The sequence below is a fragment of the Artemia franciscana genome, chromosome 20, assembly GCF_032884065.1.
Source record: "Artemia franciscana chromosome 20, ASM3288406v1, whole genome shotgun sequence".
Lineage (NCBI taxonomy): Eukaryota > Metazoa > Arthropoda > Branchiopoda > Anostraca > Artemiidae > Artemia > Artemia franciscana.
This window is the reverse complement of record NC_088882.1, coordinates 34,259,880-34,285,937: the sequence shown is the minus strand read 5'-3', so window position 1 is coordinate 34,285,937 and position 26,058 is coordinate 34,259,880. Positions and strand designations below refer to the sequence as shown.

Genomic DNA, 26,058 nt, shown 5'->3' with positions numbered 1-26,058 from the left:
AAGGCTTACTTCATGGAAAATTGAAAGGATTAGTGGCCTTTTTAGAGGTCAAAAGTTATTGGAGGGCATGTATTTACGTATTCTGGTTCGTATGTACATAAAGATTATAACAACTATGAAATATGTTGCTATTGCTAAAAAAAACCTACCCCTCCCCCCTTGAGATTGTTCCAATGAAAAATCTTGAACTAATAATGCACCTTTTTCATGCATTAATTTTCTCGCTCTGATTTTGAATAAATGACGCTAGATTTAGCGTCTTTTTTATTAGTAAAACTAAAATCAAACCTCGCGTTAAATTGGTACCTCCTTGTTTATTATGATTTTGATGATTTTTAAGGTACCTCTTCAGAATTATTTATTAAATGCCCTTCTTGCTGAATATGTATTAACATCAGTGAGACAGAGGTTTTACTTCCAAAAAACCACACAAACAGGCAAACGGGGTTTAATTGCAAAACCTACCATCAAAGAGAAACAAAGAGATTACTTGCAAAAAAACTTTTTTAACGGCTTTGAATTTCATACAAAAGAACCAATCTGGTTTTGCCTCTACTTTTTAATGGTTTGTAATTTCATACAAGAGAACCAATCATGTTTTGTACTGTTTTTAACGGTTTAAAATTTTATTAAAAGAAAAAAGTCGCGTTTTGTGTTCCAAGTATATTTTACCTTTCAGAGTAGGAGGTTTTAAAGCCTGTTAGGTTTGAAAAGAACAGGGCTATTAGTCTCTCCAGAAATAAGGAACGACACTTACGAGAATAAGTCACAAAAATAAACTGGCTAAAGTACAGTTAAACTCGGAAATATATGACAGTAATCTCTCTTCTTTTTCTCTGTGCTAACCTTTAAATGATAATTGCAGTGTAAGTGATACTATTGTTTATTTCAGCTTTGAAGCATATAAGTTTGGAATTAAAAATTTCCCTAGGTGCTGTTTCAAACTTCCAACATGAACTTGTTCCGAGAGGGTTGTATCTCTTGTCCTTAGAGAACAAATACCATTTTTCAGAGTTTCAGGGCTGAGCAGAACAGAGAATGGTACGCCTGCACCATCAAACCTAAAAAAAAAATAGAAATTATCTATTCTCGAAGCATCCTTGTTTGTGTATATTTTTGCTTTGTCCTTATTAATAACAACAATAATTACAGTTTACTAGTTACACATTATTTAAAAAAAAAGCGTAGTAAAAAAAAATAAGAGACAATCATAAAAAACATGAAAATTATTAAAGGCATGAAAATGTTCAAAAGAAACTGCAACACAAAATAAAAAGCTAATTATGGGAAAAGGCGAGTACGACGGTGGAATTACTACCACTAACAACTTACTGCAGCACCACGCCATCTAGGCCAATCCAACTACGCATCTTCCTCCTCCATTCCGATCAAAGCCTCCCTCTTTAATCCATCCCAGGAAGTCCCGGTTTTCCTTAAATCTATCATTACTTTATCCTCCTACCTCATTCGGAACGACCTACATTCGTTTGACCCTAGATGGTTGGTCGACAAGGGCAATCTGTCATCGGAAGAATGTCCCCTAGCCATCTCAATCTTTCTCTCATTATAGCCCTAGAAAGCGGGATTGAACCAGATTTTTCGCACGGCTTACTGTTTGAGATCCAGTCAGTCTGTCGATAACCCAGAACAATCCGTAGGCAATTTCTCTGGGAAACACTTAGAAAATCTCCATCCCCTTTTTGGAGCGCCTACCACCACTACAAACGACCCGCCATAGCACCAAGACGCCTGAGGCCAACACAGCTGCGCACGCTCCTCCTCTTTCCCAATCTATTCATAGTTACACCCTTCCAGGAAGTTCCCATTTCTCTTAAATCTTTCTTTATGACATCCTCTCACCCCAACCACAGACGACCTGCAATCCGTTTAGCCCTAGACGGTTGGCCGAAAAGGACAATCTTCGGCAATCTGCCATCCTTCATCTGCAAAACGTGCCAAAGCCATCTAAACTTTTCTCTCATTATAGCCCTAGAAAACGGGATTGAACCGTACTTTACATACAGCCTACTAATTGAAATACGGTCAGTCAGCCGGGTACCCAGAACAATCCGTAGGCGATTTCTCTGGAAAACACTTAGCAAATCTTCATCCGCCCATGCTTTACAACCATATTTGACCACTGTCATCACCGTAGCTTCCAATATTCTAATGATGGTTTGCAGACTTATCTTCCAAACACACTTATCTTGGTTTGCAGGATAGAAATTCTTCCAAACTTTTTGAACTATGAAAAAAGACTGAGCCTTGACTATTCTACTTTTAGCCTTGATTGTCTTCACCGCTCCCACCGTCTTTACTAATAATACTAACAAGGTAAGTGAAACTGTCCATCTGATCAATATTTTCGTTACCCAACGTAACCTTTTCAAACAGACTTATCTTGGTTTGCAGGATAGGAATTCTTCCAAACTTTTTTGAACTGTGACTATTCTACTTTTAGCATTGCTTGTCTTCGCTGCTCCCACCGTCTTTACTAATAATACTACCAAGGCAAGTGAAACTGTCCACCTGATCAATATTTTCGTTACCTAACGTAACCTTTTCAAAGAGACTTATCTTGGTTTGCAGGATAGGAATTCTTCCAAACTTTTTTGAACTGTGAAAAAAGACTGAGCCTTGACTATTCTACTTTTAGCCTTGATTGTCTTCACCGCTCCCACCGTCTTTACTAATAATACTACCAAGGTAAGTGAAATAGTCCACCTGATCAATATTTCCGTTACCCAACTTAACCTTTTCATGTTCACTTACTCCTAGCTTTAGCGACCTCCTCTTCTCAACGTTAATTTTCAAACCTATTCTTGTACTCTGAACTCACAGAACCATTTCATTCATTTTGCTGACATTTCATTATAATTTAAGTCCAGGAGAGTTTTACTTCCCCATTTGATTCCCTGTCCTCCCATTGGCTTTACTGTGCCCTTTAGGACAAAGTCCATCAAAATGATCTATATAAATGGGGTTAGAACACAACCCTGCATAAGTCCTGATTTAATACGAAATCAGCTACTAACCTCATTTCCTACCTTAACCGCAGCAATATTATTCTCCTACATAGAGCTAATCATATTGATTTATTTACCTGGTATACCGTACAAGGATAGGACCTTTATCAAAGCTCTTCTACCAGCTGTATCAAATGATTGATCATAATCTACAAAACTGAGGAATAATAGCGTTTCATCACTCAGGCACTTCTCCATTATTAAACTAAGAGTGAAAATATCATTCGTGAAATAGATGGTGCTGGGGTATCGTAAAAAAATGTTCAAACTGAACAATTCACAAACCGTCTTGTCGGCCGAGCTAGACGCTGGTAAGTTCAATATTTTTCACTGATTGCTCAGAATTTCGTTATCATACTACGTAAGTGTTATGGCTGTATTAAGAGCTGGTCAGATGTAGATTTTTCAAGTTAAAAACGGCCGTATTGACTCAATATGTTCAAGCCAGTCTCTTTCTAGGTTAATGCTTAATTTGAGCGTTTTTTACGCAGATTTTTTAGTTTGGGTTTCTCACTATGTTGAAATGTTTTTAATGTAAGATGGATCAAGTTACTTACTACCACTAAATGATGGCTTGACCGATTATTGATAAGCTAAATGTTCTGCATACTAGGCTGTATCGTATCTAGTCCTATTAAAATTTCTCGTAGACTTAGTTTTTGTTTTATTTTGTTTTTCTTAATGTTTGCACCTTACTACTTATCTTTCTCCTTTGAATGTGGGATAAATGGTTATAGGCGTTTACTCACCCCTCCCCCACGGGAAATATCTCCGTAGAAAATACTCCCCCCGTGGAAAATAAGGCTTTCCGATTTTGAGAATTTTATTCGAGTTTTGTTTTTTTATTTTCCATAGGGAGAATGAATTTCGGTACTTGTATATTATACTTTATCAGCTATCAAATCACTCACTTAAGTGAGTGAGTGGCTTATCAGCCACTCACTTAACTTTATGCTGTGTAAAACTCGGAAACAAACCGGTTTCTTCGTTACTTTCTTTCAGCTTAGCGCGAGACAAGACAAGTGATAAAATAGATGGGAAATATATAGTTTGGACTATATATTTTCACATAAGGGGGGGGGGGGTTAAGTATTTGGATAGTTTGAAGTAATAAAACAATTCTTACTTCATAATACACAGAATAATTGTATCTAACACACTTTGCATACAGATCCGCTATACTTTACAACCCCACCCCCCTAATGTGCAAATATATATCCCAAATTTGTTTATAAACTAACGAAGAAAGCAGTTTGTTCTCGAGTTTTACACATCATAAACTTGAGTGAGTGGCATATAAATCAAAAGTACCAGAATTTTTCACGGAGAGAGAGACGGATGGCCCGGTAGACGATATCCGGGACGGGATGTCCCGGTAGACGATAGACGGGACATCCGGTAGACGGATGTCCCGGTAGACTTAGAAACGATAATAAATTTAATTTAAAATTTTGTTGTATGTTTTATAGTTGCTCCTTACTTTCCGCTCCTTATAGTTGCTTCCTTACTAATGGTTTTTCAAATAATGCCGGGAAACCTGGCCCCCTCAATGAAACCCCGCCCCAAACAAAAAATTCTCAGTTGAAGTATTTTTCCATACAAAATAACATCCTCTCCAAAAAATTACATTCTCGCTGAAAATTCACCCCATAACATTTCTTGCGGACGGATCCGTCTGAAAAACTCTCTTTAACATACTTTCCTTTGAAAAAGACATAAATATGAAATCGTTTTTTTTAAAACACAATTTCATCAAACATAACAAACAATCAAGTAGCAAAGTTTGAGAATTTTTTATTTTCCACGCCAAGCAGAACCGTTCTTACCTTTCTTTGTTTGAAGAATGGTAAGAATTTGTTTTTTTTATGTGCATCACAATTTTTTTTATCGAAGTTTCTACAAGAAGTTCTGGTATCAATACTTGCATTTTGATAGAAAATAGTTAAATTTCGAGTTTCTGAGAAGCAAATGTAAAGAAAACAACAGAAACAAGGGGTAAATCCCCTAACTTTTCGACAAATCATAAAAGGAAATGCCATTTTTTATCGTTCACCTAGTTTATTCATTAGCAAATAAACGAATAAGACAAAGGTGGTTGCAGCATAGGGTACAGAGGTACTACTCAATAGAACCAAGACAACCCGTATCCCATGTGTTTGTATCCCACTTTTACTGGGCAGTATCTGTGACAGTTTTTATAACTGATTTCTTAAGAGCTTAAACCCTCCACGGGTCGAAGCTGGGTTTTTATGTTTCCTAAAATGTGCATCCAAAGCAAATATAACCCTTTAAGCAAGCCTGAAAGGCTTAAAGACTATTGAAAAGCTATCTCATTATGTGAGCTTAATAACCTAGCAAACTGCAATTCTTTGCGATTCTGTCTTTTCTCTTATTTTGAGCCAAAATTTAGCCAAATTTGGAATGTCACTGGACTGCCATTTTGTTTTTCTTGTTCGAATTTTCTAGTTTTGAAGGCCATGATAAAAAAATCATTCTTATTCAACAAAAAGAAGGGAAACCCTCCTATTTTTTATGATTAGAGTATGATTCACGAGAGTGAATTACAACTATGAGCCTTTTGATTTTTGTTCTAATTTCAGCTATAACAGGGTGCACTTTTACTTTTTGAATCTTGGCGGTTATGTCATTGGATCCCCAGTGAAAAAAAAAAATAAAAATATGAAAATCCTAAAAAAATATCAACTCCCAACCACTATTAAGCACCTGCGTCGCTAATAATTTTTAGTGATTGTTATATAACTGTTAGATATAGTTTTTCCTCTGTTTTGTTACAGTTCACTTCAAAGGGTAATTTTTTTTTGTGTATGTGTGTTGAGCACTGATGACGGATATCGGCGATCTTTGCCAAAAGCACCGAGGACATCAAGATAAGCACTTTTAGTCCCTGGACCCATCTTAGGGACCCATTTATACCTGTAAATCATGGCTTTCTAAGATTTTCCTTTAGCCGTTTCAAAATTGTGACGTTCTTAGAACTGTATCACATTTTCAATAATGTACCCACATTCAACCACAAAAAAAGGTTACTTAAAAAGTTTTTAATTTGACAACAATTCGTTTTGTATATTTGAAATATTTTCAAAAAATATTATGAGCAATGTTTCGCCTCTGAATATTCAAAAATAAACAATCTTTCATTTACAGAAACAACTATATCTTCAAGTGTAGACTATTAAATTATTTAGTGCACTAATTTTTATTATTTTATTTTATTAATAATTAATATATTATTTTTAATTAATTATTAATTATTTTTTATTTATTTTCGCTGGTTATTAATTCACGTTTCTCTTTTATAAGTTTGGAACGACCAAAAACTACAAATAGTGGGGAGTTTTGGGAATAAACTCACCATTTTGTGCTAGAGTCGGTAGATCCAAGTTTAAAGGGTGCTACGTCAATTCGTAAAGATTTGAGTTCGCTTGATAACAGTATTGCCAGTTCATATAAAGGTTGACCAGAGGAAACTGAAAGAAAAAGATCAGGGCCTTATCCATGATTTTGTTCGGGGGGGGGGGAGTTTACAATTTTTAACGCATCAAAAACTTGTTTATATCCATTTTTGTTGCGTTTCTACGAGTCGAAATAACACTGTGGGGGAGGGGGTCAACGCCCCCTCCTTTGATATGGCCTTTTAAAAGATATTATTCGATTTACTAGTAAAGTTAGGTAACGAAAGGTATTTGGGCTCAGACTTCTAGAATATATTTTTTCAGTCGACAACTGCAAGTTTGAAATAAATAAAAGCTTCCTATTTTTGTACTGGTAAAAATGTAAAAGTGAAAATTGCCGAGAGGTCAAATAATTATGCCTTCGGAGGTGACGTAGCCCCCCAGAACCCCTGGCGCTAGTGTTGTAAGTTTTATGAGTTGTCCTTATTTATATATAAGGTTTTTTATTGTGAAAAGGGGGTGCGTTTCATCTACTACTACTACTAAAAACTTACGCTCTTACGGCTGCACACGCTCCTCCTTCATTTCAATCTATTCGAAGTCTCCCTCTTTACACCCTCCCAGAAAATTCTCATTTCCCTTAAATCTTTCTTTACAAGATCCTCCTGTCTCAGTCGCAGACTACCTACTTTCGGCTTAGCCCCAGACGGTTGGCCGAAAAGGACAATCTTCGGCAATCTGTCATCCTCCATCCGCAGAATGTGCCCTATCAATCCCAACATTTTCTTCATTATAGCCCTAGAAAGCGAGATTGATCCACAATTTTTGCACAGCCTATTGTTTGAAATACGGTCATAGGCAATACACAGTCTATAGGCAATTTTTCTGGAAAACATCTAGAAAATCTTCGTCCGTTACTAGGAGTGCCTACGCTTCAGAACGGTATTTGACAACTGTCCTCACTGTAACTTCCAATATTGTAATATCGGTTCGCAGACATATCTTCCTATTCTTCCAAACTTTTTTAAATGTGAAAATCACCCTGAGCCTTGGCTATTCTACTTTTAACATCTTCACTGCTCCCACCGTCTTTACTAATAATACTACCAAGGTGACTGAAGCTGTCCACTTGATGAAACTTTTCATTACCCAGCGTCAACTTTTCATCTTCACTCATTCCTAGCCTTAGCGAATTAGTCTCCTTAACCTTAGTTTCAAACTTATTCGAGCAACCTAAACTCACAAAACCTCTAAACTATCATTCATTTTTCTCAAACTTTCATCTAGGATTCTTAGTTTTTGGAGAGTCCAGGAGAGTTTTTCCTCTCCATTTGATTCCGTGTTCTCCCATTGCCTTTCCTGTACTCCTTAAAACAGAGTCAATCAAAATGATTTATATAAAGGGGGATAGAACACAACCCTGCTTAACTCCCGATTTAATACAAAACCAGTTGCTAACCTCATTTCCTGCCTTAACCGCAGCAGTATTATTCTCCTACATAGAGCTAATCATATTGATTTATTTACCTGGTAGAGTTAATCAAAATGACCTGAGTTAATCACCTGGAGTTAATCAAAATGATTTATATAAAGGGGGATAGAACAGAGCCTTGTTTAACTCCTGATTTACATACGAAACCAGCAGATAACCTCATTTCCGACTTCGATCGCAGCAGTGTTATTCACGTACATAGTACTAGTCACTTTAATGTATTTGTCTGGTATACAATACAAGGATAAGACCTTCGCTAAAGCTCTTGTATCAACAATTCCTATTAAAAAAAAAAAAAAAATCATATTAGTAATCTTCAGTAGCTTATTTCTAACCTCACAGCCACCATATTTAAGAAACTCATTTGCCACTTTATTCGCACCTGGGGCCTCCTTATTTTTAATCCTTTTAATACTGTAGCTAATTCTTCTTCACAAAACAAATCTCCATTCACATCCAAGGTATTAGAAACTATTCCATTTCTTTTTATATCTTTTCCTTTAGTTACATCCTGGTTCGGCAGATTCGCAAAAAATTCTGTCCAGCTCTCTTCAAATTGTCTACCTCTCTTGTCACTGATTGTGGCCCCGTTCCCATCTTTAACTGGGACAAGTCTGGATTGACTACTCCATCTCAATTTATTAGCAAGCCAGTTAAATATTTTACTATTATGCCGTCTTGCAGCATCTTCCAGATTCTCGGCAATTTTATCCATTGTCTCCACTTCACATCTCCTTTGATCGTATTTTAAAGCTTTCTCCCCTTTCTTTACATTCCTCTCATTTTCATTAATCTATCACTCAGACAGTATTTTGTACAAGACCCTTCTCCTCTCTATTAAAAATTTAGCTTTTTCACCAATATTCCTAGCTGCGTTTCGAACTTTCCTCCCTAAGAGACCATCGTAACTTCACAAGCTATTCATTCACCTTCTATATTGTGAAATTTTACAATTTTCAATTTAGTCTTTAAATTGTTTCTTGAAAATTTCTCTCAAATTTTCATCCTGGAATCTACCAACGTTTTAACTCCTATATACCCTAGTATCTTGTATTGATCCTGCCAGTCTTCGGTTTACAATAACATAATCAGTAAGGTTAGCTGTCTTACCATCACGTGAATACCATGATAACTTATGGGCCATTTTATGACCAAATACTGAATTGGTTATAACTACATTGTTATACCTACAACTTGCAGTAGTCTGTGGCCATTACTGTTTTCTTTTCCTAAACAGAATTTACCTAGGCTAGGATACCAATTATCCCCATTTCTGCCGACCTAGGTAATCGCAAGTCTCCAAAAAGGCTAAGGGTATTAAAATATAACTTTTAAAAATGTTGAGGGGGATTTCAAGCAAAATCAAAATACACTATATATTTAGGATGGTTTGCTAAAGACCGCAATAATAATACAAGGAACAACTAAGAGTTTTAAGCTGAAACTTTCAAAGTATGTTGAGGGGACTATTGAATAGGGATTGATGGACCACCACTCGTCCCCCTCTTCCCGTTTTAGACGCCCTCCTCTCCGGGGAAAGAATGTAAATCATGCAATTCGTCCAATGTTGAAATGTATGATTCGGAAACAGGGAAGAGGGAACTCCTGCTTTCATTATGAAACAGGTGAATGTTTGATTCTGGGTGCGTCCGACAAGGCTAAGGAATATTTTCGCCAAGGCAAGTGAAATTTTGGCCATTGTTGAACTAAATCAAAAGACACTATGCGCATCCAAGTTATCCAAACATGCGCATTCAAATAGGTGTTTAAGTAACATCTTAAGAACAAGTAAGAGGATAAACTTGTACTTTCATAGTAACCAGTACTGTGACTGCAACTGTGAATCCAATTATTCGTGACTGCGACTGCAACTGGTTATGACTGTGACAATTTTTTCTTGCGATTACTTCGGGGTTTCTGAGAGGGATGTTGACCAGATTCAAAACATGCTAAGTACAAAATACAACATTTCAATGCTGGTTCCCCCCTTCCAGTCTTAGGGTTAAGAATTGTAAATTATGCAATTTTTACATTGTTTATATACAGGTTCGATTATTGCGAAAAGTAGAATATTTGATCGTGATTGCGTCAGAAAAAGCTAAATATGTTAAAGTGAAACTTTAGGGAATGTTAAGGGAAATGCTGAACTAATCACATGACACTGTGTGAATTCAGGCTAACAATAGGGGGAATCTGCAATTTGTTAAGAACGGATAAGGTATAAAATTGAAACTTTTTGGACCACATTTACTACTACTACTGCTATTACTACTGCGGCTGCAAATACGACTGGTTGCCACTGTGACTACTTCCAACTGCAACCACATGCAACTGTGACTGCGACTGCTTGCAACAGCGACTACATCTGCTTGTGACTACTTTTGGGAAATGTTGAAAGGGATACTGAAAAAAATGAGAACGATTTGTTTATGCTGATCTTCAAAAGGGCGCATCAGCAATATCTCAAGAATGGTTGAGGACATTCAGCCGAAACTATCAGAATATGTTTAACAGCGTTTGGAGAGCAAAGGGGCCCCTTGTCCTTTTTAGACCTCATAACACTGATTAACTTATGAAATAGCAACTTTGTTAAAACAGTCTAAAGATCTAATAACTGTGTCTCTGAGGATGTTACGCCCCCCCCCCCTAGCCCCTCAAGAAAGGATTGTAAACTATTCAATGTATCAATAGTTTACAGACAGGATTTATGTTTGGGGAAGAAGGAGAATATTGATCCTGAGTGTTTAAAAAAGGCAAAAGATATTACGATGAAACTTCAGGGAATGCTGAGAGGACCTAAAACAAAAGACACTATGTACATCTAAGTCATAAAAGGGTATAAATGCAAAACCTTAGAAGTTGCTATGGATATTAATTTTACACTTTCAGGATTCAAACTGCTACTACTGCTATGACCACTATTGCTCCTACTTGCGACTTGCTACTTGCTACTATGACTACGTTGAACTACTTACAAGCGTGACTACTTACGACTTTGACCGTCTACTTGAGATTGAAACCGCGACTGCTTGTGGCTGCGACTACTTGCGATGGGTACTTCGACTACTTTTGACTGTGGCAATGACAGTTTATAACTGCTAATGTGACTACTCGTGACTTTTGACTATTTACGGCTACAACTACCTATAAAGTAAAATACTGGCAGATACGATTAGTTGCGACTGCGACTAAGGCTACTTGTGATTGCAACTTCGACAACTTGCAACTATGCTTCTCTCCGACTGCGACTGCTTACGTATGCAAATACTTGCGACTAAGACAACTTGCGATTACAACGACTGATGACTCTTACTGTAACTAATTGCGACTGCGAAGATGAATGCAACTCGACCGCTAGTGCGACTACTTGCGATTGTAGCAATTTACAACTGCAACTACTTGCGACTGCAAGTTTGAAAACTTTTGGCTACAAGAGCGACAACCATGTTTGTAACTGCTGCTGCAACCGCGTCTGTGACTGTAAATACTATTGTAAGTTCTGCTATTACAACTTAAACTATTGAACTAAGTCAAAAGTGTTTAACTGCATTCTCTTTGTCAAAAGAGATAGTCCATCCAGAATATTAAGGGCTTATCTGCAAGATTTCTCGTATGGCTAAGGTTATTAACTTGTAAACTCCATGCAATATTGAGGAGGGTGCTGCATTAAATAAGAATACACCAAGTGCATCTAAGCTGTCTAAAAAGCGTATCTTAGCGCATATATATGAATCCAGCTTGTCAAAACGGCATATCTTCAATATTTCAAAACAATGAGGGAAGGGTATCAAGTTGAAACTTTCAGAGAAAGTTGAGGGGGATGTTGAAATTAAAAGAAATATGTGCATCCCAGTTTTTAATGGGCTTGGCGACAATTTCTCAGGAACAGCTAAGATTAGTAAGCTGAAAATTTCAGGATGTTAAACTAAATCAAAAGACACCATATGCATTCTGGTTGTCAAAATGGAACGTCTGTAATATTTCAGGAATAGGCAAAGGTATTAAGTTGGAACTTACAGAGCTGACGGGGATGTTGATCATAATTAAAATACAACAACGTGCATATCGGTTGTCAAAATTTGTATGTGGAATATCTATGAATCGATCGGCCAATGATATTCAGTTGAAACTTTTAGGGGGTGTTGAACTGAATCAAAAGATACTATGTACACAAAGCTTGTTAAAATGGTGTGTAATATGTCAGAAAAAAGAGTTAAAGGCATTAAGTTGTAACTTTCAGAGAATGTTGAGAGGGACAATGAGTTCAACCAAAAGAGGCTGTGCACATGCCCGTTGTGACAAGGGCGTATCTACAACATCTGAGGAACGGCTAATAGCATTCAGATGAAACTTTGAAGGAATGTTGAGGGAGGTGTTGAAACAAATGAAAAGACACTAATTAAAAGTACTAAATTGGAATGGAATATTAAAAAAAATAATTTTCAGAAACTTTCTGAAAAAAATTTCAAAGAAAAGTAAAGAGCCATATTAAACTTATGACCATCAGAAATACATTCTTATAACAATTCAAACTTAAAACAACCAGAAATTACTAATAAAGAATAAATAAAACCCAAAACGAATCGAAATTGAAATATACGATCATAGCAGCGAAGATAATAGGTACTAATACTTCAAACAAAAACTTAAATTGTATAAAGCCAAACTTAAAACGAAAAACTTACTACAAATAGGAATTTGGCTACTACTCCCTCCTCCTCTTCTAACAGTACAGCCTAATACTTCTTTTGCGCTTTAATGGAAATGAATTACATTAAAAAAATTTTAATTACAGTGAAATAAAATCTTGAATTACCTGAGTCTCGAATTAATGTTACTATATATTAAATGTTCAATGTTTTCATTAGTTCTTTTTAGTCACCTTGATTTAATTATAGTGTTTTTTATTGTCGTCGATATTTTGGAAAACAAAAGTCCACTGTCGAAAATACATATAGTTTTCAATAAAACGCAAATGACACAATACTATCTAGTAGAGGTTTGAACCTCTAGTAGCTCTAGTGACTGGAATTAGTGACTGGAAACCTCTAGTAGAGGCTTGAACCTCTAGTAGAGGTTTATTGCAGAGGTTTGAAGCTGCTATCTACAATAATGAAGAATTTTGTAGTTTCCTAGGAGAAAGATCATAGATACAAATCTATTCGTTTTTTTTGTGCTGATCGTACAGACCTAATGGTCCTAGAAAATTGGGAGAGGGCTTCTTCAAACGAAACAAAAAGTCCTACCGCCCTTTTTCAGCGATAAAAAAGATTGGAGTAAGACCCCAACTCCTCTTTTTCTAAAACAGTCATCTCATAGAAATTTCGAGATAACGTTTGGTTCAGCAAAGTTTGGAGGTCCAATAACTATGCCTATGGGGATGACAAGACCCCCCCCCCAGGGCCCCCGAAGAAAGGCTGCTAGTTATGCTCTTTCTTAGCTGTTAACATCTATTTATTGTTGTGGAATAAATATATAATAATGGGAGGAATTTTCTGCAGGGACGGTGTTCTACATGGAGGATTTTTCTCCCTGTTAGAATTTGTGCTATTTGTTTTACTATTGAGGATTATTGTGATACGGTATTTTAGTTCGGTTACTTCAATTGTTGTGTTAGTTAGGGTTTGTAGGATTGTATTAGTAATGAAAAAGGAAGATTTGAGTTCCAAAAAATTATTTTCAGTTTTGACCTGAAAAATTTACCGCTTGAATTTGTAGTTTCATTATTCGAATTTTTTGTATTAAGCTATAAAGTACTGATTCTTAGTATTAGACGAAGGTGTGACATTACGAAAAAGATTTCATAACTTTGAAACAAACAAAATGAAAATATTAGAAAGTCGCAGTTTTCAGGCATGAATACACCCAAGGCGGATCTATGGGGCATAATTTCGGCATTCATGACAATTCTTGGTAATTTCGTAATAATTTTGGTTGGCTACAATTTTCCGTTGATGCCATTGGTATTTCATAAATTGTCCTCATATTTCTCTAATGGCAAAATGAATCCAACTTTCCAAGGAGCAAAAATATTAAAGATTAATTGCCCCTATTACGTTACCCCTTTCTATGGATCAATTAAGAATTTCACCTTGACACCTTTGGTATTACAAATTGTTTCCGCACCTTTCCCAAACGGAAAAACGAATCTTACGTCCCAGGGAATAAGAAGATTAATTACTACATGCTATTATATTACCCTTCCCATGGGGTAATTAATAATTTTAACTTGAATCCATTAGTATTTCAAAAATTTTCCTCGCCTTTCTCTAATGCTAAAACCAATCCAACTTTCCAAGGAGCAAGAAGATTAAAGACAAATATTCCCTAATATAATGTCACTCTCCATGGGGTAGTTAAGCATTTTACCTTGAATCCATTGGCATTTCAAAAATTTTCCTCGCCTTTCTCTAATGCTAAAACAAATCCGACTTTCCAAGGAGCAAGAAGATTAAAGACTATTATCTGCTAATATACTGACCCTTTCCATGGGGTAGTTAAAATTTTTATCTTGATGCTCTTGGTATTTCAAAAATTGTTCTCACCTTTCTCTAATGGTAAAACAAATCCAACCTTCCAAGGAGCAAGAAGATGATGAATTTGAAACACACAAGATTTATCCATAGAATTCTTCTTCAGAGATCTGAGGGAGCAAGCATCAGCCAAAATGGCGAGGAACCCTTGGTGAGATGACGAGGTTATCTTAATTACAGAGGGCATTACTGACTTCTTTCCATTTATCTAGTTAAGTAAAATTGTTTTATCAATTATTAAATCTAACAATTCATTACAGCACCAGGTCATATCAGGTCATCACGGTGGCGGAAAATCCTTTATCCCTACTAAGACTCCTCCTCTTTCTATTTAGACTCCTCCTACTCTTTTTCTATTAGACTATGTCTTTATTCTGACCTTAAATCTTTATTCCTTCTAAGAAAGTTCTCACTTTCTTTAAAGCTTTTCTTCCGCCATCTTCCAACCCTGTGCAGGAAATTTTATTTTCCTTTTGGAACAGGTGACTTGACAGGAACAGGAATATTTAGTAGTAGAACAACTTTCATTATCAAAACAATGATATACAATATTAATAGCACAGCAAAAGTATAGCTTGCGAGGCTGTGCTATTAGACAATAAACAATCACGAGAAAAAAACTAAGAAAAACTGAAAAAAAAAGAATAAAAAAGAATAGAACAAGGGGAAGAAACCATGTACCAAAACAATCCACATAATCAATTATTCTACAAAAAAAAACATATTGGAATCTCGAACAAAATAAACTAATAATGAAATATAAATAAATTCATTTAATGTGTTTCAAAAGTATATTTACCAAGCATCTTCAATCACAGCTCAGATTTAAAGTAATTAATAATTATCCAATTTGACAATCTATTTTGTACTTTTTTTGGTGCGATCAAATAACAAGTAAATTTAGCATATAAATGTGTCAAATTCATCAATTAAAAGAATAATGATAAAAAGATGAGTTACAAATCATTAGATACAAATATTTACTTTATTATACCCCTAGAAACCCCTACATACCCCTATATCCCTCGATCAAACTGCATTTTCCACATATCTTATCATCCAATATATGAGCTTTCAAACACAGCCTAAAATTGTCTTTAACAATCTCTCTGAATCTTTTCCACAAACAAATCACCAAGTCTACTTTTCAAATATGAATTTTAAAAGCATTATTTTTCATTAATAAAAATGAAGCTTAACAACAATCATTATCGCAGCTTCTAGAAGCTTCTACTTTTTACGTCTTCGTTCCATCCACCGTCTTTACTCATAATAGTATGTAGGTAACACCCCTATAATAGTATCTAGGTCACAGCCTGGGCCTTTACTTTTTACTTTTTACATCTTCACTCTATCCACCATCTTTACTAATAATAGTATCTAGGTAACGCCCTCATAATAGTATCTAGTAACACTCCTCTAATAGTATCTAGGTAACACCCCGGGCCTTTGCTTTCTACTTTTTACATCTTCACTCCATCCACCATCTTTACTAATAATAGTATGTAGGTAACACCCCTATAATAGTATCTAGGTCACAGCCCGGGCCTTTGCTTTCTACTTTTTACGTCTTCACTCTATCCACTATCTTTACCAATAATAGTATCTAGGTAACGCTCCGAGCCTTTGCTTTCTACTTTTTACGTCTTCGCTCCATCAGCCATCTTTACTAATAATATTATGTAGGTAATACCCCTAAAATACTATCTAGGTCACAGCCCGGGCCTTTGCTTTCTACTTTTCTCAGTTTTCTCTTGACCTAGAAACATCTCTTTCTCCTCTTTTACTCGTATATTAAGCCATTTAGTCCTGATTTTAGGAGGTAACTAAGTGAAAATAACAAAGCAGGAGAAAAATCCATTTTTTTGACAGATATGTAATTCTAATCCAAAATAAAAGGGCATATTGAAAGCTTTACACTTTTCCAAAGGAGTGAGAACAAGATTTTTAGGATTTTCGTTAGAAATATTTTTGTTTAAAAATCGAAATAAAAATAAAAGTTTTTTGTGATATTTCCCACTTTTATGAGAAAAAATTTACGTGATATTACAACGTGCAGTTTCTAGTCGGGGCCCAAAGGAAAAACAGGAAATCATTCAATAGAGTAGGACCAATATCGTAAGAAAACTAATGAAGAAAATAGAAACTTCGAGGGAATAAATATTGCAATTGAATGCAAGAATTAGTGTGGAGTCACTCTCATGAATATTGAGGCGAATCTGTTTGCCATCTCTGGTGAATAGATTCAAATAGACAAGAAGAGAAATGAGGAAAGAACAAACTGGTTTTAGAGCCAGAGGTTCTTGCATGCACTGAACACTGAACTAATTTGTTACTTCATCAATCCCATAGATGCTTTCTGTGGTTGATCTCTATTTTCGCCGATTTTATAGCAGCCTTTTCGTTTACATTTCGTAAAGCGTTTGAAAGCATACTACGGAGGAACGCTGAAAAAGCAGTTAAGCAACATTTTCTATCCTCATCCTCTTCAATTACTTAATTCACTGGATTATGAAAAGTAGTTAGCATTCAGGCAGGAATGACGGTCAGAAAAAATGTTCAGGTCACTGGATTGGACTATGCTGATGATATGACGATGGTTAATATTTACTACTCGGCCATGGTCGGATAAAGAATAACTTCAATAAAGACCAAAGTGATGATGGCTGATTCTCAGAGTCCCTCTTCTTTACACTTCAAGAGGAAGCATTGTTGATCAATTCTTTTACCTTGGAATCCTTGTGGTTCCAGAGGGAGGATCAGACCAAGAACTTGAAATATATATTTGACTAGCCTTTGTCAGCTTTGCTCAGCTACATCGATCATATCGATCATTATGCCATATCGATCCATATCGATCATTATGCCATATCGATCATTATGAAAAAGTCAATGCATAAGCCTCACTTCTAGCACTAGAGTCTACGTGGCGATCGTCGAAAGTGCTCACGTATGTGGGTGTGAAGAACTGGCTGTGAAGATTCAAAATAATGGAAAGTTGAATATCTTTGGAAGGGAATTTCTCCGTAATAGACCCAAGATGAATATCCAATGTGAAGATCTGTGAGCAGTATACCCAATGAGAACATCTGTGAGCGCTGTAGACTTCAGCTTCTACTTTAGAAACTGTACACCCGGTTTTTGTGGAGGGCCATTGCAGCCATGATGACCAGCGATGCATCTAGAGAGTCAACTATTAAACTACAACCACTCAGAAACTGGAAACATCGATCTCGGTGTCAGAAGAAAGATTGCACATTAATTGCTAAGTTGGACATACAGCCACTTGGAGGCTTTTTCATCTTTGATCTACTATTGGAAAGAGATTGGCCGAAATCTTGTCGAAGCTATTGCAAAAATTCGTACCCCTTGAAAAATGGCTGCTAGTGAAATTGTATTGACACCCAGCGAGGCAGAGCCATGTCTAGTTCCCACCAAAAGTAATTAAGTACGTTACCTATCTAACACAGAGAGATAAATGAGCCCATAAATTTCCATTTATTAAATTTTTATTAATCTACTTAAATTTATTTTATTTATACTTTCATTTGAATATTGACTTAGGCTACATTAATATACTTTAATATACATTTCGATTTATTTAATTTATAGGCCAATTCAATAAATTTTAATCTATTTTATTCAAATTTTAGTTTATATTTATATTATTTTGGCGTTCGAAAATTTTATTCTGAAGTACAAAAAAAAACACCCAATAACTTACAATGCACAAAAAATCTCACCATATACTGTTGTATATTTTCTGCATCATCAAAAAAGGAGGAGCCAAGTCTAGAAACGCTTTCAAGTTCGATTGAAATAGATGGCAGCCTTAACTCAAGACTAACTGAGTCCTCTCCCAACGTTTTCTGAGCAATCAGATCCGGATGTCTTAGGTACTAGAATTAGAATAGCAGTTAATGAAAAATTGATGAAGGGATGAAGAAAATTTCTAGTTTGAAAACTGGATTAAAGTAAGTAATGACATTAATTGTTCAGAGCAAAGCTAACACAAAAAAAAATAAATAAATTAGCAGGAAAAAAAGGAATAACTATAAGAAAATTACGGGGTTTTTGTAGCATCGTGGAAATATGTCTAACGTAGCTCAATATACCATAAAGATATTTATTACCTTATTAAATTAGTTGATTTTTCTGTTAATTTAGTTTATAAACTACCTATCACTATTACGATGTTCTTGTCTAAATAATTTAAATCCAGACTAATTATTGACAATGAAGGGGAAAGAGAAAAACTTTTTTTTTGGAATTTGCCTCTTTTTTTATCATACCATAGTATGTAAAACTAAAAAAATAGTATAAATGTTAAGTATAGATACAAAATAGATACATATAAAAAATATAGTATAAAATAATATAGATAAAAATAGTATAGACGTAAAATAGTAAAGACGAATCCTTGGTCCTTTTAATCAAACTTTCAAATCAATTTTACCTGCAATTTACCTCAATCTCATCTTTATTATATTTATTATTTAGCTTTATTTTTTATTCATTTTTATTACTTATTATTATTATATTGTTATTGTTATATTATATTTCTTTATATTTATTTTATATTATTCAGCTTATATTTATTATTCATTAATTATTTCAGCTTAGTGTAGGCAAAATGACAGTAGTAAGACATACATCTGCAGAAGTAGCTCTGGAATAATTCTTCCATGTGCTATTTGCAAAATTCACAACATTGTGCAGGTGGGACAATTGTAGCAATCATACCAAAAATGCTTCTCAAATATGTGTTACATCACCCAATACAAAACAAGCTTAGCCAAAGCTAGGACCGGAAGTTTTGCTCAAAAAACTCAATACACAACACCCAGAACAAAAACAAACTTAGCCAAAGCTAGGACCGGATGTTTTGTTCAAAAACCCAAATACACAATACCCAAAACAAAAATAAGCTTAGCCAAACTAGGACCGGATGATTTTTTCAAAAGCCCGATACCCAAAACAAAAACAAGTTTAGTCAAAGCTAGGATCGGATGTTTTGTTCAAAAGCCCAATACGCAAAACAAAAACAAGCTTAGCCAGAGTTAGGACCTGACGTTTTGTTCAAAACCCAAATACACAATACCCAAAACAAAAATAAGCTTAGCCAAACTAGGACCAGATGATTCTTTCAAAAGCCCGATACCCAAAACAAAAACAAGTTTAGCCAAAGCTAGGATAAGATGTTTTTTTCAAAAGCCCAATACGCAAAACAAAAACAAGCTTAGCCAGAGTTAGGACCTGACGTTTTGTTCAAAACCCAAATACACAATACCCAAAACAAAAATAAGCTTAGCCAAACTAGGACCATATGATTCTTTCAAAAGCCCGATACCCAAAACAAAAACAAGCTTAGCCAAAGCTAGGACCGGATATTTTTTTCAAAAGCCCAATACCCAAAACAAAAACAAGCTTAGCCAGAGTTAGGACCTGATGTTTTGTTCAAAACCCAAAACATAAACAAGTTTAGCCAAAGCTAGGACCGGATCTTTTGTTCAAAAACCCAATACTCAAAACAAAAACAAGCCAGACTTAGGACAGGGTGTTTTTGTTCTCTTTTAATTATGTTATCAAATTATGAAAAGAAAACGAACACGAGAAAATATTTTTTTTTGTATTGCCCAAAGTTCAAACATTAATGATTTTACGAGGTTAATGACAATTTACGTTCTTTTTAACGATTATCGCAGTCACACTAGATATTGTGGGCATTGACAATATTTCAAATATACTGCGAAGTTGATTAGCTTTGGTTTTAACAATAAATTGTGGTTCAAGCTAGAAAAGACTACATTGAAAGGCATACATGACAAAAATCAACAAGGGAGAATTGATTGAGATTGTAAGGAAATATCATAGAAAAAAAATTCTATTATTATATAGCGAATAGAATTTAAGAAATGAAAATGTAAAGAGAGAAAAACGGATATAATTCAAATAAAACAGTGCAACAAAACAGAAAAAAAAACAGCAAACTTTAAACAATACATATTCAAATATTTTAACTCCTCGTCCGGGAGCCTAAATCGACGAGAAAAGAATTAATGAGTAAAGTTAAATTAAAAGTAACACACGAGGGAAAAAAACACACAAATAAACAGAACTCACATCTTGATAATTTCCAAGCATCACTGCAATCACTATAAATAGCCTGAATAAACACACGCAAAACGACAAACAGATTGTCTCTGGAACAAATGTTGTCACTCGCATAATTTCACTTTCGCAATGAACCAAAGAAATAATTTATGCATAATGAAATCTCACATTCCCTGATCTGGAATAATATACTTAAACTAAGCTTGCAATGTAAATTCAAAGAGAAGACTTACTCCTCTGTTGTAAAAAAAATATTTTTAGTGCCAAACAAAATTAAAATTTTACAATACACAGGGGATCACCCACTTTATACCATTTTGAACATGGGAGAACCACGTGCGTTGCAGTGTTGCACTACGCATGGGACAATTCCGCCAAACGCGGGACAGTAACCGCAGCCTTTGGCTCAGTTCCAACATGCTTGGAGCGCACCACTTGGTCCAGGCGATTTCTGTAAGTTGGCGTTCCCTCGATGATACTATTAGGCGGGTGATGAGACTTCTCAGGGAAAGTAAGAAGACCGTTGAAGGCTAGATACTATTGGCTAGCTTTAATGTGAATATATTTGTGTGTCAAGCTATTAACGCAAGCTTAATGTGTACGTTACTTGGATATATTTTTACGAATAAAGTCAACATAGCTTAAGTTGCTGCATGGAAAAGCTAGATGGCGTAGGTTCACGTTTTTTTAAGAGACAAACCAAAGACACCTCCTCCCCCCCCTCCGTAAATCCCAAAAAATACCTCGCTTTTTAGAATTTCCATCGAAAGATCCCATTATTTTCGTGGTTCCCAAAATCTCAAAACACAAATTGACACCCCCCACCTCCCCTCAGGTTTTAACAGACATATGTTGCCTCCAAACCCAACATTTTCGTCAATCGGTACCACTGCAAAGTCTACTGGTATTTGCATTGGAAGTGCGCTAAAACGGTTATCTTTTTTTATTGATCCTCTATCTGGAGAGACATCAAGAACGGAAGCAAATGTCTATCTACTAGATATTTAGGTTCAATTTTTTTCCTTTTTAGCATGCATAAATCCATATCAAAATTTTTTAAATAACTCATATTTCTCAAAAGAGTCATAAAAAAGACAGCGTGTAGTACATTAGTAGCATTTAGAATATCAGGAACATCAGGTTTCGATTCAACTGCATTTTGTTATACGCTGAACTAAGGTCTAATGTAGAATTAAAATATTTTCAAACTTAAGGGTTTATGCTGGGGAATTTCAGATTATTTTGCGTGATTCAGTATTATACTAATTTGATACTTCAGAGGCAATGCTGAATAGAAAATAATATTTTTTAGAACTTAATCATTATAAATTCTTCTTTTATTTACACAGAATCAAATACCTTGGTCCACCAAGCTCTGCGTGATCTTAGCTAGAAGTCACACTACTTTAGTTCAGTTTTTGGCTGACAAAAATACAGGAAGTTCATAGCCTTATAATTCATGACATCTATTGTAACAACTATATCTACCATATATACTATGACAACTATATCCTTATAGCACCTACCTTGGTCCACGAAAGTCTGTGTGATCTTAGCCAGTAGAGATACTACTTCATTTCAATAATGGGTTGACAAAAATACTGAAGGTTCATAGCCTTGTAACCCACAACATCTATTGTAACACTTCATTTCAGTGGTTGGGTGACAAAATATAGGAAGTTCATATCCTTATAACTTATAACATCTACTACAAGAACTATATCTACCATAACAACTATATCCTAAAAAACTACCTTGTTCGACTTAGCTCTGCGTAATCTTTGCCAGTGGCCAGACCACTTCATTTCGGAATTAGGGTGACAAAAATACAGGATGTTCATATCGCTATAGCTTACAACATCTACTATAACAACTAAATATACTATAACAACTATATCCTTATAACAACTACCTTGGTCCATCAAGCTGTAAAAGATCTTAGTCAGTAGTCATACCACTTCAATTAAGTGATAGGGTGACAAAAATATAGAAAGTTCATATCCTTTATAACTTACAACATCTACTACAGCAACTATATCCTTGTAACAGCTTCTTTGATTCACCAAACTTTGCGTAATCTTAGCCATCAGTAAAACCACTTCGTTTCAGAAGTAGGGTGACAAAACAAGGGAAGTTTATATCTTTATAACGTACAACATCTACTATAGCAACTATATATACTATAGCAATTATATCTTTATAACAACTGCTTTGGTCCACCAAGCTCTTTGTGATCTTAGCCAGTACTTATACCAATTCATTTCTATTGTAGAGTGACAAAAATATACTAAGATCATATCCTTATAACTTATAACGTGTACTATTACAATTACATCTACAATGTCTGTTATAACAACTATATTCTCACAACAGCTACTTCGGTCCACCCAGCTCTTCGTGATCTTAGCCAGTAGTAATACCGCGTCATTCCAGTTGTAGGGTGACAAAAATATACAAAGATCATATCCTTAAAACTTACAACATATACTATAGCAATTATATCTACTATATGTATTATATCTACTATAACTACTATATTCTTATGACATCTACCTTGGTCCACCAAGCTCTTCGGGATCTTAGCCAGTAGTCATACCACTTCATTTCAGTTGTAGGGTGACAAAAATACACGAAGTTCATATCCTTACTAAACTTTCGTTGATCATACTTCATATTAAAATCACTGTTTTGTAAAGTGATTAATCCCAATGGTAGCCTTTTATCATTTATTTCATAGAGTTCATAGTAAATGGCTGGATTAACATTCATGGTACGGAAAAAGGGTTCAAGCTGGGTTGTGGAAACGCTGCATACCCACTCGCGACGGATATTTTCAAGTAAAATGAGTCCAAGAGCACCTAGTGTATAATTATCACTCTTTCTAAGGTAAGAAAAGCGTAAAGCATATTCTAAGACTTTCTCCATTATTTAATCTTTTTCTTCTGTTCGATGGTTGCTTTGATTATAGTTAGCTTTTGGTTCAAGAGGAATATTTCCCGGCGGTGCGACAAAATAATCTTCTTCTGTTAAGGCTGCGTTCTTGAGTATGTCTTCTAGTATATTCCCGTCAGTTACTTGATCAGCTTCCAAAAAGAGGTCCCTAAAAGTAGAAACTGAATATGAGAGCAAGAAAGCTACAATAAAGACGAAGGGAGAAATAGGTGAACTGAAAGAGATAGAGAATGTAGGAGGGATTAAATAAAAATATTCCTTTTTATAAATTCATCTGGATTGGCTCATGCATGGAAGCTATTGTTTATATCAGAAGAAACAGTCACATCAACATACCATGGCGTAAGAGTCGGTAGGATTTCATAGTGCGCATGACAGTTTATTTTTACAAGCGACCGTAGTCTAACTTTCTGTTTGGTCTTTAATCTGGTCGACTGATCTGGAAGGTGCACTGAGATAAAATGCCACTTATTCCTTTTGCCTCTGCATGTGCGTCTGTAGGTGGTTTCTGGCAAAACCAAAACATTGCCATCTGGTGGCCTTTTTAGGAGCCCCAATTGCCATAGAATGACGAATGTAGATGACACTATTACATGTCGAAGTGAATAAAGTTCGTAAATCGTCGATTTTTCGATTCTGACTGGTATCAATACTGCAATGACAGTATTTTTTTTTCAAGGCGGAAAACCAGCAGCAAATGGGTTCGCTTCAAGGATGGTCCTTAAACAGACGCTTTGAGTCCTGGTTTTGCTAGTTATTTGGTTGGGGCGGGGGTCAATGGTGGGACTCTGTAAGCTCAGACAGAATCGAACCAGCTCTAAATGGGTACTTGAAAAAATCTGGAGGAAAACAAGGAAAGTACCGGATGATTTGTCCCCAGCCACGCATTGCACTCCTGGCCGAAGGCAGTAAATCCGAAGATCGGCACCTGCGCCACGAAGACCATTAGATGGCATGCAAAAAAGTATATTTTTAAGGATTGGACCCAGGTAATAAGATGTCGACTGTTATTAATAAAGAACATTCTAATGGGAGTGAAACAGCTATATCCATAAAATATATTCAGGAGACCTAAAAACCCCCACGAAAAGTTTCCTTCTACGACAGTCATATGCTGTACTGATAAGAGCCCAGTTGCTTAGACCAAGTTCAATGTGCCTTCTTTGGGAATACATAGCTCACTTTTACTAATTGAAAGTATAAAAGACAGTGAAAATTGAATCGAATGTAAAGTCGATGAATATTCAATAATAATGAATTTTAGTTCGTTACGTATAAACTAACACAGTCTAATATATTTTGAACACCTTTAGAAAAAGAGGAACCATATTTTAATTAAAAAAAGACCTTCATATGCAATTACAATTTTTATGGCAGTAGTGGGTGCAAAATTTAAAAAAGGAAAGTAGGTTCAAAATAAGGAAAAAATAAGCAATTAAACAATCAACATCAATTAGTTTAAAAAGATGTAGCTTTCGTTTGACTGTGTATTTGTCTTTGTGATTTCACGGATTGTTTCTTTTTTTGAACTATTACGCACAAAAGGCTTGATCGAATTTTGCGAACTAATCTTACTTTAATAATACTAATACTTTAATAATAATAATTAATTAATAATTAATTAATAATTACCTTAATAATTTACTTTAATAATTTTCACGGTTCGAAATGACAACACTGATGAAAATGTTAAACAGACCTAAAAACATAATAGTTTTGAAAAAATTAACAGAACAGTCTTAAAAGATCGTGGTTTCTAGGTATGGATAGACCAAGATGTGTTCAAGGGGGAAATTATTTTGTTTTAATGCCCTTAACACTATAAGAAGTCTTCAAACTTACCGATCCTCTAGCACAGAAACCAAGGGCTCAACACCTTCAGTAGGTACGAATCGAATGGGCTGCACGAACTGAATTGCTTCAACTAATCTTTCAACTCCTCGCCTAGTAAAAGATTAATGAGTCATATATGAGATTGAACAAATTTAAGATTGGTCCAAATGTGAACTTCATCAGGTCAAGATTGTTATTTTAAATATTATTGGTAATTATTCATATTATTCATCATATAATACATTAACAAAATGGGACTTTATACGGTTAGGTGGTGTTACTTCTGTCTGTGTTAATTTCTGTTTGTTTAAAATTTTGCATCATTTTTTACTTTATTTTTTTGGGGGAATCACCTTAAGCAGTACCTTTAATCTTTATATTTCAAGTGATTACAACTTTCAATTTCTGTATCTTATATCTCATAGTTCTGATTTCTCTTTTGAAAATAGGCCAACGGTGCGATCGGGATTTAGTTTGCGTCATATTGGTCCAAAAGTTTGGAATTTAATCCCAATAGCTGTGAGATTGATAGAAATAAATTTCTGAAGTTATTAAGAAATCATGTTGCTAGTCTCCCATAATATTTTCTGTTCTAAGTGTTGAAGTTTGATTTCTGAAAGAAGTACAAATTAGTTTAAGCCAAAGTAATGACGGTTTTTCTATTGTTTGTGTTTATTTTTTTTGGGTGCTTAAGT

At 35.2% G+C, this 26,058-nt stretch overlaps 1 protein-coding gene across 2 annotated transcripts; it reads right to left on the bottom strand.

Annotated features, from left to right (window-relative positions):
* Positions 1-867: 867 nt before the first annotated feature.
* LOC136040168 (DNA polymerase subunit gamma-2, mitochondrial-like) lies at positions 868-25,474 on the bottom strand. Of its 2 annotated transcripts, XM_065724293.1 has the most exons (6): positions 25,373-25,474; positions 23,132-23,678; positions 18,208-18,363; positions 14,477-14,672; positions 6,400-6,514; positions 868-1,061 (listed from the first exon to the last, which is right to left on the bottom strand). In XM_065724293.1, the coding sequence occupies exons 2-6, from the start codon at positions 23,501-23,503 to the stop codon at positions 884-886; spliced, it is 1,017 nt and encodes a 338-aa protein (XP_065580365.1). In that variant the 5' UTR covers positions 23,504-23,678; positions 25,373-25,474; the 3' UTR covers positions 868-883. The 2 variants fall into 2 exon arrangements, with proteins under 2 accessions (XP_065580365.1, XP_065580366.1); XM_065724294.1 differs by lacking the exons at positions 23,132-23,678; positions 25,373-25,474 and adding an exon at positions 20,588-20,684.
* Between the last annotated feature and the right edge of the window lie 584 nt (positions 25,475-26,058).